The following is a 13,635-nucleotide window of genomic DNA, read 5'->3' on the forward strand; positions in this document are numbered from 1 at the left end:
TGCAGAGTAATTAAGATTTTGGCCATCCAACTGTGATGCTTTAGAGCAGCAGGGAGGGAGGCTCAGGGACCCCCAAGATGCATCGTATCTTCCTCTCCCCATCTTTTGGCACGTCCCTTAAATTCCTTCTCCAAGGTCACGTTTGTAACCTCAGGCAAGCACCAAGCATGCCTCTTTCTGCACCATCTGTGCACTTGGAGGGTGGAGCCCCAGCTTCTGCATCAGTACTTCTTTTCTGATGTTTGAGCTGGCACTCCAAAACGTCTTACAGCCCTCTAGGCACTCTCCAGGGGCCCTAGGATCACTCTGACCGAGTCTGCTGTTACTTTATATGCTAACGCATTTATTGTGTATTATTGCACATTATCCCTTGTTGGTGGGTGCACACAGACACAGAACCGCAGTGCATGTTCACAGTAACAACCATGGGTGTTAACACAAGCTAGCACTAGGAAGTGATAATTTAATCCCAGTCTTCTGATGGCAAACGAGATTAGTGGGGCCTTGCCTATTTCCCTTTGCATCATCAAAGCAAAAGTTCAGAGTTGCACAGGAGAAGCACCTACACTTTCTGCCCTTGATTTGACACACAGCATTCAGTACCAGCCCTGTAATAAAAAGCAATGGTGCCAGATAGTGTTCAAACGAATCCGTATGGTACAATTGCAACAACGTGAGCTCTGCAGCCCTCACGCACAGTTCCATAATGATGCTTTTAAAAATGGCAGGCACGACCTTGGCAAAAGGCCTACGTATGGCAAAGCAACTCTGCTAAGGGAAGTTTTTTTGTTGTTGTTAACAGTGTGGTCAGTGAATAGTAAGCCTGGTACCCAACTCTGCAGAAGACTTTGTGGGAAAGTCTGTCTGTTTGAGGCATTCTCTATTGGATGGGCTGCCCAGTCCATGTCAGGCTGAAAGACAAAGAATCATAGGACACGAGACCAGGAGACTTAAATTGCCCATCAAGTCAGTAACTGGTCAGCCAACTGACCAGGCGCACAGATTACCTGGGCACAATCTTCTTTTTGGTGAGCCATATTGTACTTCCATTTTGATGACTGAGGCTACTTGGACATGCACATCTATCCCTATAAAAGAGCCTGTTTGGCTTTTGTGCAATCTGGCATCCTTTCTTTTGCAATGTTTAACTGGCACAGAAGCTGGGACTCTAAAGAAGATGGTCATATTCCCCACTTTTGCATGCCACGTCTTGGAGACATGAATGAGGAGGGAACTATTCCCTCCATTGTCACTCTTGTCATGTTGCAGATGCAGAGGGTGACTTTGTGAAGAGAGTTCCCTCTGTCAGAGGGGGCACCCCTGATGACTGAAAAGGCTGGATTAGATCTTCAGAAATTGGCAGATTCTTACAATTCTCCCCTTATTGTAATGAAGTACTGCACTTCAACACCCAACTTTCCAACACATCAGTTTATATGGACAAAAATGAAGATTAGAATGCACTCCAAGCAGGCAGCAAAAGAGGGCAAAACGCATCTTGCCAGTTTCCTGAAAGACAAAGAATAAATTAAGTCAGCTAAACTTGGAATTATGCTACTGGCCACAGTGTCTTTACTGGACAAGGAGACCAGAGGGTGGGGGTGGGAACTGCTCCTAACCACAAATAAACCAAGAACTGAATAAATGGATAGCAGGTGAGAATTATGATTTTATGGTTAACAGCCTGCCCAACACATCTGTTGCTTTTTTGAATGTTTCTTTTGAAGTATTTAATTAAAAAAATAATGGTTTGGCATTAAAATTTGTTAACATGTCCCCTTTTATTTTTAAAATGACCCTCATATAGTCTCACTTAGGCTAGTTTTTTTTTCTTTCAAAATCAAACTTGTTTAAACCAAGAATTTTTATTTTAAAACCCTTCAGAAGTAGCCATATGCAGAAAAAAATATACTCCAAGTTTTTGATATAGTGGGAATTTGTGTAATTGCACAAACTAAGTAGATGAACTTCCACGCATGTGACACTAGCAGTGGTCCAAAACCTTATAATGTAATGAAAAAATGGGATAATGGAGAAACAGCAGCACAAACTGCCAAAACCAGTTAAAACCAAAACCAAAACATATTGGAGTAAATGGATTTTAGCCTAAATTGCAAGCACACTCAACAGATTGCATCATCAGAGACAACAGACTACAAATGTGGCACATTTTACACACACAGAGTGAGAGTAAAACTCCAGATAATTTGGCACAATGAACCTCCCAGAAAACGTGCTTTTTCAGCCAGTAATCTGCACCTCGTGAAAACCTGTATGGTAATTAGTAAATACTTGTATCAGCAAAACATGTTAGTTGGCCTAGTTACTAATTAGGCAACAGAATATAGATATTCAAATATGCTAGATGTTTTTATCTTCTAAAAATAAGCTTCTCAGCCATTAATAATTTGAATCCATGCACAGAGATTGGTGTGTATGTTAAAAACCCATGTTTAAATGTGATAATATCAGTTACTCCCTGTCTGGCTGTTTTTATATGATTATTAGCTGCAGCATTCACTCATGTTCATACTGGCAGAGCTCAGCCTTTTCATTCCCCCAAATCCACCTGTGTTGTTTTGCTGCTTTGGGGCTGTACACCAGGAATGGGCAAAAGGCAGATATTCTGATATTTTGGGCTCCAACCCCATAAGGCTAACATGGCCAATGATCAGAAATGCTGGGAATGAGGTACAAAAGATACAGAGATTTGTTCTTTGCTTACCCTATTGCAGAAAACAGAAAAGGCCATTGGTTTCCCAATATACCATAAACATGGAAGAAAGGAATAAATAGCTTCATTTCGTTTATCTCTCTTTTGATTAGCACTGTTGTACACAATAGCACTGTGTTACAAAAAGAAAATCACACAATTCAAGTTGCAATTGCATACACACTTATATAGCAGTAAATTCCATTGGACAAAGTTAACATGCATAGGATAGTCGGATACAATAAAATGGTTTTGTGTGGAGTTTGCTTCAGTGAAAATGTACTCTTCTTGCCTTGCGATTTTCCCCCTGAAAGATTCAAACATTTTTCATGTTCCTAACATCATGGAACTTTCTGCATTCAGTGAGAGAAAAGTGAGCTTAATTTTCAGCCACACCCAGTTAATAACATTTAACATAACTGTCTAACATAATTTGAGGTGATGCAATTATATGAAAGAATAATTATTACCCTGCCATTTATGTTATTTTCTAACATTGTCATTGCTTCTTTCTCATTTTTAAAGAGGTTTCTCTTTTACAGTGCTGCTTAGTACATGGAGAGAAACTGTCAGACCAGCCGATTTGTTTCTATGTGGATTTTTCAATAATCGGTTTATATACAGATGTGTAATAGGAGTTACTATGTATTTACATAAGCATGAAGTTACTCTACTGAGGGATTGTCATATTAGTCTGTTACAGCAAAAACAAAAACAAAAGATCGGCGTTGCACTTTGAAAACTGCAGTTTTATACATATGTCCTCAGAGAGTAAGTCTATTTAACTCAGGGTTACAGCCCAGCAAATTTATTTTTGCATAAACTTTCATGGTTCAGTCAGTTTTATCAGATATACAAAATGTTGTTCTCAGCAGGCATAACATGCACTGGGGGAAAATGGCAACAGGAGAGTTGCAATGAAATTCACAAAGAGGTTTGACAGTTAAATTAAAGCAGTTAATTAAAATGTATGGAAAATAAGAACAATGCCCCTGACACCCTACATATGCACATTTTCTTATCGTTTGTCTGCTTGCCTGCCTATTGAGCACAAGGCTGAATGCATTTGATGAGACAATCCATAAAATGTATGCTATAATACCTTTGCTAACCTTGAAGGTGCTATAGAGGCACTGTTTCTGGTCTATTAGTTTTAGACCGCACTCTTATAACTCTGGCCCAGGTTGTAGGACTCACTACATATCAGAAAATGCTTAACGTAGGGAAGTCAGCCATAAATCCCACATTGAGTGGGAAGGGCTAAGCAAATTTCTGCAACAGCAAGTAACTGAATACATCGGCTTCTCCACCTTGTGCTCCAGGCTATAGAAGCAAAAGAACTGCCCAGTGTGCTTAAGTGTGCGAAGATAAATCTTAACATGTGGCTTTCAGCTAGATCAACTTAGAAAAGGGATAATCTTGCATGGAGACCAGGACTTACTTCCTAGTAAGACGAGTTACAGCATCATCTTCACGATTTGGGGAGACTATTTGCAAGTTCTTGCCTTGAAATAGGTTTGAGCTGAACTTTGGAATGACAAGCGTCTTAGGAAAGCTGCTAGGCGGAGAAACTTCACATGTTCCCCGCTCCTCAATCATTCTAGTGCCAATTCCATCTGTCTAATATTAAGATTTGTGCTTTTTCTAGCTTAACATGCGCAGGATTTGTTTCTGAAGCCAGAAACCCAACCCTTGGGAAAAAGCCCGGGGGCTTCTGAGGAGGCCACCCACGTCCAGTAATGCAACGCCATGGCTATAGCGGCGCCCTTAAGAAGGCTCCCTTTACGTCCATACGTCACTAGGGCTGAACCTAGCACAGCCCCTCGTCGCCGCTAGGCGGTTTCTGCCCCGCCCTCGCTCGCTCCCGACCCCGCCCCTTCCCGCCGCGCAGGCGCAGAGCGGAGCCCGCGGGAAGAGGCCGGCGCTTGGTCGTTTCGCTGCGGAGGTAACGGCGGACGGGAGTGAGCAGGACGGCGCTCTGGACTGGTCGAGTTGTGGCTCTGGCCGGCTCCCCGAGAAGGCGCTCCAGTCCCGCCACCACCGGCGTTGGGATTTGTGGTGTTATGGTTAATAGGGCTGGCAAAACAGCGTAGGAGGAATCGCAGCGGTTGGACGGTGTATCCACTCCAGCGAAAACATTGGTCAGATTAGGAAAGCTTGACTAAATTACAGGAGGCAGCTGTTCTCCTTCAGCGGGCGGGAATTCAACGGCTGCCTTTATATAGCGGGAGTGGGCAACTTTCCACATCATTCCTCGCTGTTGTCTCTACCGGTTGGATCTGATGAGAAACCCTAATCCAACAGTACCTAGAAGATGAAAAATGTTCTGCTTATCCTTCAGCTGTCGTTATGTAGCTGTGCTAGTATGGTTCCCCCCAGGTGTTCACTATGCCCACCAGAAAAGCATTTAGTGACCATTAGTATTGCTCTTGTCTTTTCATCCTATTGAGGACTGTATTCCTTTTTGTAAACTATCATGGGACTTTTACTGAATCATGGTATAGAAAAATTTTAAATACATACATTCGTATCAGCCATGTTGTGAATCCTCTCCCAGGCCGTTGGCTATGCTGCCTGGCTGATGTGGCCAAAACATTTGGAGAACAAGTTGTGGGATGACTGAAATAGGTTGACTCCCCCTTGAGGTGTTTCTTGTACATATGCCTGATTATCAAAGTGACAGACCCTAGCTCCAGCAACACAATCCACAAGGATGTTTTATCTAAAACTAATAATACGAATGGTTTTTCACTTGCAATTTATAAATAGGGCTATACATTATGTTTGCATGCAGTAAGTTGTAAAACTAGTGTGTATTACACACAGTTTGCAATACCAGCTTGCATTTTTGGTAAGGGTAGTCAAATTTGCTAGCTATTATGTCTCAAATTGCTTATGAGGTCTGTCAACACCTGACTTCCCAATTTTGGTCAAGAGGTAGGCTGTCTGGAGCTCTAAACAGAGCATATGAAAATATTAGTCAAATAGAGGCTGTCTGGTTAAAAGATTCTCATTTTCTAATTCCAGCAAATTAGTCCATTCTCAAAATGGAAATACCTGTAAACAAATCTGCCTCATTATGCTCCACTCCAGAGAACTGTGAGATGTCTACTAAAAGCAGTAGCAGCTCATCAGGAAAACAGGTGTGTAGCTCATGCCTATTGCTACTCATTTTAGCTGTTTCTACACTGAGACTTTGTAAAATTACCTAACCCTTGTAGAGATCAACAAATATTGTAAAAAAAGATTAGCAACTGTTAGTTTTGGCCCAGAACTTTTCCCCAGTGAAGAAAGGATCTGGCTTCCTAGTATGTATGAAAAATAAATCACATTTGTGGTGAGGGGCCTTACCTATATAAATGTCTATATTCTGAATTTGGATAGACAACATTTTAAATATGTTTCATGTCAGCAGATAAGTTGCTTTATTGCTCCAATGAACACGATCTGTTTATTATGAAAAATAGCTGCGGGAATCCTTTAATGTTACCTTGTTGTTTTGATTATAGCAAATGAGTGCAAGTCTTCGAGAACGCTTAAAGAAAGCAAGACGGTCCTTTAATCCAATTTTTATGGTACCAAAGCGTCTCAAAATAGAGGAAGACAATAGCTCCAGTGATTGTGAACACAGGACTTTGCCTAAAGGAGAACCATATTCCACATTACAAGATGAGGGGAAACACTTGGAAAAAGTTAGTGATGGAACCATGTGTTTGAATAGTGCTATACCTGAGAAAGAGCCCTGTACATTTGAATATAGTGAATGTAATAAAACAACACAGAATTCTTCAGAAATGTTGTTAGAAACAGATTGCAGGCAAAGGAAACTATTGGAGGAAAAAATGACTTTAGTAAAGCAGATTCAGGAAAAGGAAGATCTTCTTCGAAGACTTAAACTAGTAAAGATGTACAGATCAAAGGTAAGAAAACACAACACTGAAATTCTCATTTTTGAATTAAGTGTGTTATAAAGAAATGTTTTGTTGGGATGTTTACTAAGATATTTTTAGAGACAAGAAAATGCTGCAGGGTACAATTCTCCTTGCTGTATCGCCCTTATACTACAGCTGAGTGAAGTACCACATCATCCAAAGTACTAGTCCTGTTTGGCAGTGTGAAGCACAGCCCAAAATAGAGGGCAGATCCCAGTCATGGAAACTAGGCACCAGTCCCCCCACAAACATGGTATCTGGGTCCATTTCTTAAAAATAACTGAAGTACTATCTGCTGTCTATATGTAGTTGTAAAATAACTGAATTATTTGAAAATGTTGCACTTGTGTGTTCTTTCGCCCCTTCCTTGTGATCTTTTACATTAAAAATCTATATAGATTGATGGTTCCATGTAAATAGGAAATAGTTTTTCAAACAATTGCTGCCAAAGTTAGGTAATGGCCAGTTCCTACCAATACTGAATATCAAAGTAAGACTTTTTTTACATTCAATGATAAGTAAATCCCAATTACTATCTAAATATTCTAATAATATTTATCTTAAGAGATGTTAGGTGCGTGATGTTTTCAAATACAAGTGCATTGCAAACTTGGTGTAGGCAGAACAGGAACTACTGAAAACTACAATGGATTTTTTTGGGTGCTAGATAAATCATTGGATTTTCTGTTTTCTACAAGTGCCCGTGACTTGCATATATGTCACATATTTTAGCTGTATTACACACACCTCTAGTTTTTCTGTCTTTTCTCTTCCAGAATAACCCAACAGAGTTGCAGTCCCTGATATCAAAATGGCGAAGAAGTTCCCAAGCATTGCTGTATGAGCTACAATCAGCCTTATCCACAGATAACAAAAAATTACGCCTTACTCAACTGATAGATAATTTTGGACTAGATGACAAACTTTTACATTATATTAGAACAGAAGAAGACTTTACAGATGCATGATACAAGTGTTTTAAAAACACATCTGGCTTTTGAACTGCATCATCAGTCTGTAAAAACCATGTAATTCTTGCGGGAAAAAAATAATTTAGGGGTGGAAATAACCCTTTTGCTGACTTGTATGGCAAAATTGTTCTTTAAAATAATGGAAAAGGACAGTGGGCTACATTGTTTTGCATTTCCTGGTGTTTGTGGTAACTAGGTCTGTGTGGATCCCTACAGGTTGTAACAAATGAAACTGCTTTTGCTTTTAGTCTATGAATATGCAAATTTTATTCTTCTAATAAAGGAATTAATCTTTGAACCAGTAAATCTTAAGCATACAGGTATAAGATTGATGTAGTTCCAGATGTACTTTTCCTTTCCTGTACACACACATTTAAAACACACATCTGAAAGTACATGTAGATACTATATAATTCAACATTTTATGGGTTAATACAACTTTCTGTTCTGCTCAACTTTTGATAGATGGGAATGGCTAATATGGATTCAACTGTTTAAGGCAAATATCATTCCTAAAATAATTATTCACAAAACCTTATTATGCAATGACACTGACTCAGTATGTTTAGGATTGAGCATACCATATGCTGCCCAAGAGAATGATCCCAGAAAGAGGGAACATCAGAAGATGAGATGTCGCCTATTGTATAACATCAAGTTCATTTTTCATTCCACTACCTATTTAAGTCCTTTTCTGTCTTGTCATCAGCCAGTCCCAGAAAACTATTTCTGTTCCTGAGGTCTCTGTGATATTTTAGTTCCAGTTGGCATCTTTGTTCCTTGGAGCTTGAATATTCCAGCTCAAAAGATTTCACCATGACAAGCACAATGTATTACACTCCTAAATTCATTGCATTGTAAAATATGTAGTGAATAATAGTTTTCTGGGGGTCAGAATGGGTTATAAAGCCACATCTATCAAGCTACCTTAGTGTAGTAAAGTATTTTGATTTAAAAGGGAAAGAAAATCCCCATTGTCTTGTAGACTCTTTAACTCCACAAGAATGTGTATTTCTTCTAGTTATGACAGCATCACATTGTTAAAACTCCTGTACATCGAAGAAAGCAGGGAATGTTCTCATTCTCAGCCTCTCCACTTCAGCTTGAAGAATGGTCAACTCCTGGGCCTGTGCTTTTGCAAGATCCACAAGCTGCTGTCGTTGCAAAATATCCTCATAGTGCTCTTTAGCCATCTTTTGATTAAGCAGCTCTGAATCTGTTGAAAAAAGTCTAGATTGTATCACATTATATTGGATTGCAGTTTGCAAGCCCCCACCCCCTGCCTCTTACAATGTTCTTTCCGGTGTTACCAAGAGCATTATGGGAATAGCTGTGTTACAACAGTAGCCATGTTGCTATTAGTCATATGAATTATTGATACCATGCAAATTATCGTACAGGTGAATAAAATACTTAGTATCCTGATTGGTTTTTCTACCCACTTTGATGAATGTCTTCATTGACTGGTGCAGTAATCAATAATAATCTGCCACTACGTCGCTCGTGGAATTGGCAATGGAAACTAAAGATAACTACAGAATTAAAAGTAAGATATATGTACCCAGTTGTTCAGTGTTACTGCAATCAGTAGTAGGCATAAAGTAACTGCTGGTTCCCGTATTACTTTTCTTGATACTAAGATGGTGCGGAAAGCATACTTAACTATGTATGATGGTGTGAGCATAACTGGCAGTGCAAGAAACTAATCTTTGTGTTATAAAATAACACAGAGAACTAATCTTTGTGTTATAAAATATGAAAGGACCAGTGATACGACTTACCAGTGGCGTCATGTATGTGTCGTCTTTCTGACACAGCAACAAGCATTTCTTGTAATTCCTTACTGAGCTTCTGGTTTGCGAGGTCTTTCAGACTTATCTGCTTTTCCAACTCTTTGATGACTTTTTCCCGCTGTTGCATATTTTTCTTATGAACCTGGCCATTGCAGAATAACATAAATAATGACTTGCTGGAAAAGTGTTGAGTGAAAAGTTGCTAAAGCAAGTTTTATTTTCTAGGTATGGTTGCTTTCATTAGGTTTTGCTGTTTCAGGTAATTTTTTTTGCAGAGTTTCTTTCCTATAAAAATTGTCATAAAGTGTTTAATAGCATTCAGAGAAAAAGTTTTATAGTCTGTAGAGAGAAGTTAAAGATTCTTTAAAAGGTGAAGGTTCTGATGAGTGCTGAATTCATTATTTTAATCCCCTTTTACTGCTTTCCCCTCAGATGAGAGTTCAATATAAATTACATTAATAAATCAAATGAAACAGCAACAATAATGCTATCATTAAAGCGCAAGTCAAATAGTAATAGCTTGAAAATAAAATTAAATGAAACCCATAAAAACTTGTCTGCTTTCTGAATTTTCAAATTCAAGATGGAAAGCCAAGGGTGCAAAACATGGAGAAGTGAAAGAATACATCTAGGGGAAGATGAGAAAACCGAATTCAGGATCATCCATACTTAGAATAAAAAAGGTAACGGTTTCCCCATGACATTAAAGTCCAGTCATGTCTGACGCTTGGGGATGGTGCTCATCTCTCTTTCCTAGCCGAGGGAGACAGCGTTCATCCGCAGACAGTTTCCATGGTCATGTGGCCAGCATGGCTAAACACTGAGGTGCACAGAACACTGTTACCTTCCCACCAAAGTGGTACCTATTTACTTGCATTCATATGCTTTTGAACAGCAAGGTTGGCAGGAGCTGGGACAAAACATGGGAGCTCACCCCGTCCTGCGGATTTGAACTTCGACCCTTCAATCAACCAGCCCAGCAGCTCAGCAGTTTAAACCACTGCGCCACCCACAGTCCCTTATACTTAGAATGGACTCACTGAAATCAGTGAGATTTAAGGTAAGGGTGCAGTGCTATGCATGTTTAGGTAGGAAAAAATCCTATTACTCTCAGCAGTTCCCTTTCTGTCTAAACATCTATAAAGTTGCCTATTGACTTGATTTCAGTGAACAGTTTGAAATAGAACTATTCAACCCTGAATTTTGTTATTAAAAATATGTATATGCTAGTTTTCCACTGAAGCCCTCCCAAGGTGGTTTATGAAAAATAATTTTGTTTCACAGAATAGAATACATTTCGTTACATATATACATAGCAGAACAGTATGCTTCTCAATGATTTATTGTACAATTTATTTAGATTTTCAGGGAGCTCAATGATCTTCCATCTACCCACCCTGTCTCTTATCAATCTCCTCCTTATATAGCACAGCCTCTCCTAGCTATTCCTTCTCTTCATCTCCCTCATTAGTCTGCACAATGCCTCACGTCTGTGGAACTCTGTTCTAATGATGAAAATGTTTTGGAATGTCAGCAGCACTCTCTTTGAGGTATGGTTTAGGCCAGGAGTGGGCAAGCTGAGATGCCAGATGTTTTGGTCTACAACTCCCATCATCCCTCTCTGTTGGTCAAACATTGGCAGGGCTGCAAGTTGTCCATTCATGGCTAAGCTCTCTTGAATTTCTGTTGTCCAAAGCCCTTCACATCTGCCTGACAGGGAACTCTAGGAGGCATATCCACCACCTTGAGTCGCTTTGAGGAAAGACAGGACATAAATGTAAATAAAGTCAATATAAAGGAAGGTATTCTGCTTCTGTTTCCTTTGATAGTTTCAGCAATGGTGGTTGGTGGCAGGGATGTGGGCATGGGTGGTTTCCCAGTTGTATTCAGGTGTGAAATATTACAGTTTAATTTGTAATAAGTATGGTCAGAACTGAAGATTATTAATCCAAACCTGCATGTGCTTTTTGAAGGAGAAACGAAAGTTGTCAATATTGTGATAAAACAATGGAGAACAAAGCTGATTAGATTTATGTAATAATGACATCAACCAAAATCTATACTGGAAGGAAGTCATGCCAAGACTAAAGATAGCGAGGGCATTCTGAGCTAAGACAGGAGTACTGAAAGGATGCTCCACACATTTGTTCAGTTATATCCCCCAAGGACATTTACCTTGTCTAGAAAATTCAGTGTTCCTTCCATTATTGAGACCTCGTGATTGATTCGGCTATCATAATTTATTACTGATAAGAACTGTGGAATTAAAAGCAGAGAAACAAAATAAAGCTAATAGCTGATACTTCTAGATCCTAAACTGTGGAGTTGGCAGGTACAAATGGAAACCTGCTGCATAACCTTGCATGGTGCATTGGGATTGCATTCACATAGCATATCATGTTGGCTACATCTTAGGGCAGTTCAAGATTTTCTGACTTTTTATCCTATAAATACATTAATGAACTGTTTATTAAAGTTACAGACAATGAATTTGCATGTTTCATGCATTTCAATGTGTGAAAGGAAATTATTTTCTTAGACACAGTGCTGTGCAATTTGATAATTTGGTAAAGTCAGCATGTGGGATAGCAACTTACAATTTGGTGATCTTTTGTAACATTCAGTTTTTGAATATCTCGAGCCTTTTGATTCAGATCCTCCACCTGCATCTGCATTTTTTTATGTTCCCATTCCAGTTGAAAGATTCCTTTACGGAAGTCTTTGCTTTCCACCATGCTAGCAACTTTCCTTTCTCCTTGAGCCTAGCAAGAGAAGTATCAATTCAACATATAGTTTTACAAATTATCTCTGAAAGAAGGTGGACCAGATGTCAAAAAATTAAGAAGTAATGAGAGAAATTTGGGAAATTGTAACTTCTTTTACCGAAAGTGCTTTGCTTATTCATTTATTGAATATGTGGGCCTTATATACAGTTACGGCTACTTTCCTATTCATAGAAACCCAATGAGAAAAAGAAAAATGAACATAAGTCTAATTTGGAAGCTAGGGCTACAGCTATGCCAATTACCATCTCAGGTCTGAAGAAATGGGGAGAGCAATCCTACCCCCATGAAGAGGGCCACAGGATACTTTCAGTCATTGATCAGAAACATAACTGGGGAACCATACTCTGCCACTTGTAGCTGGCACAGAAAGAACCATGCTGGGTGCCTCTTCAAGGCTGGAAAATTGACCTGGAAAGGGGTTGAAGGTAGCATTTGGAGGTGGGAGAGTGAGGATATTGGGGTCACCAGAATATGAGGTATTCAGATGGTGCTCTAGCCTCCTGCCCTCCCAAATGAACTAAAATGCAAAGTGAGAGGAGCAGGAGGGTACCAATCACCGTCAATCCTCAATCTTCCCCCTCTGCCGTGGATGCTAATAAGCTTCTGAAATGGGGTTTTAGAAACTTCAAGGGCACAAAATCAGGTATGGCAGATCTTCAGTGGTTTGTTTGTTTTGTTCTGAAAACTAGTTACCCGAATGACACTGTTCAGTTCTTCAATAATACTCCGGTTGATGAGAATAGCATCTGTGTAATCTGGTATTAAGTTGGTACCTTCTAGCTCCACTTGCCCTTGCTTAAAGAGAAACTGAACCATCAAATCTAACTGGAATCTCATCTTCTCCTCTCGAAGCCTACAATCAGAAAACAAGAATTATTTTTAGTAATGGATAAACTTTTTAAATTCCTGCATGACAAGCAAGGAGATAAAGAATACTAGTGGAGGTGATTGTAGAGGGTTTTCAATTCTTACAAATAACTTTTGAAACCTTTTGCTGAGCAAGCGGGATACATTTTTCTTATTCTAAGCCAATCACGCTACTGGGGATGTATTTGGAATACTCAAACAGTGGAGCAAATTTTGGTTTGATGGGCTGTGCATTATGTATGGCAAAGATATCCTGTGGATAAAGAACAGGGACTCTAAACCCAATGTGAAGTTTGAGTGCCCTATGAACTGTGGATATCTGTAGTGCAGCTTTATTTTGCTAATGCCATAATACTACAATACCACTATATTAAAAAACAAACTTACAGATTGAGCTCAGTAAAAACATGCTCAATGTCTTTCCGTAGCTGCTCATCATCTTCAGTCCTCTTCTGAAGGAAGGTCTGCATCTCTGCTAGTGTCAGTGCTTTTTGCTTTATCTAAACAAATAGGATAGCTTTTTCAAAACATGTTCACTTGCAAATGTTGCAATTCAACTTTTTTCTGCAGTAA

The 13,635-nt window shown here is 39.4% G+C and overlaps 2 protein-coding genes across 4 annotated transcripts in view; one reads left to right on the plus strand and one right to left on the minus strand.

Moving 5' to 3' along the window:
• The first annotated feature begins 4,607 nt into the window (after positions 1 to 4,607).
• On the plus strand, positions 4,608 to 7,922 carry SFR1 (SWI5 dependent homologous recombination repair protein 1). 3 transcript variants are annotated; one of them, XM_044438210.1, is made up of 4 exons: positions 4,608 to 4,658; positions 5,741 to 5,856; positions 6,223 to 6,633; positions 7,422 to 7,922. In XM_044438210.1, exons 2-4 carry the CDS (start codon positions 5,761 to 5,763, stop codon positions 7,611 to 7,613), a joined length of 699 nt encoding a protein of 232 aa, XP_044294145.1. In that variant the 5' UTR covers positions 4,608 to 4,658; positions 5,741 to 5,760; the 3' UTR covers positions 7,614 to 7,922. The 3 variants fall into 3 exon arrangements, with proteins under 3 accessions (XP_044294145.1, XP_044294156.1, XP_044294134.1); XM_044438221.1 differs by lacking the exon at positions 4,608 to 4,658 and adding an exon at positions 4,675 to 4,854; XM_044438199.1 differs by lacking the exon at positions 4,608 to 4,658 and having other exon boundaries at positions 4,675 to 5,856.
• Positions 7,923 to 8,436: 514 nt separating this feature from the next.
• Positions 8,437 to 13,635, minus strand: part of CFAP43 (cilia and flagella associated protein 43) — a 60,415-nt gene continuing 55,216 nt past the window's right edge. The window contains exons 34-39 of the mRNA XM_044431363.1: positions 13,450 to 13,562; positions 12,889 to 13,048; positions 12,007 to 12,171; positions 11,585 to 11,665; positions 9,398 to 9,551; positions 8,437 to 8,832 (exon numbers count right to left, since the gene is read on the minus strand). Of these exons, the coding sequence (XP_044287298.1) occupies positions 8,657 to 8,832; positions 9,398 to 9,551; positions 11,585 to 11,665; positions 12,007 to 12,171; positions 12,889 to 13,048; positions 13,450 to 13,562 (849 nt within the window). The 3' untranslated portion in view covers positions 8,437 to 8,656. The remainder of the gene's footprint in view (positions 8,833 to 9,397; positions 9,552 to 11,584; positions 11,666 to 12,006; positions 12,172 to 12,888; positions 13,049 to 13,449; positions 13,563 to 13,635) is intronic.

This window comes from Varanus komodoensis, unplaced genomic scaffold, assembly GCF_004798865.1.
Source record: "Varanus komodoensis strain SLA01 unplaced genomic scaffold, ASM479886v1 scaffold1, whole genome shotgun sequence".
Lineage (NCBI taxonomy): Eukaryota > Metazoa > Chordata > Lepidosauria > Squamata > Varanidae > Varanus > Varanus komodoensis.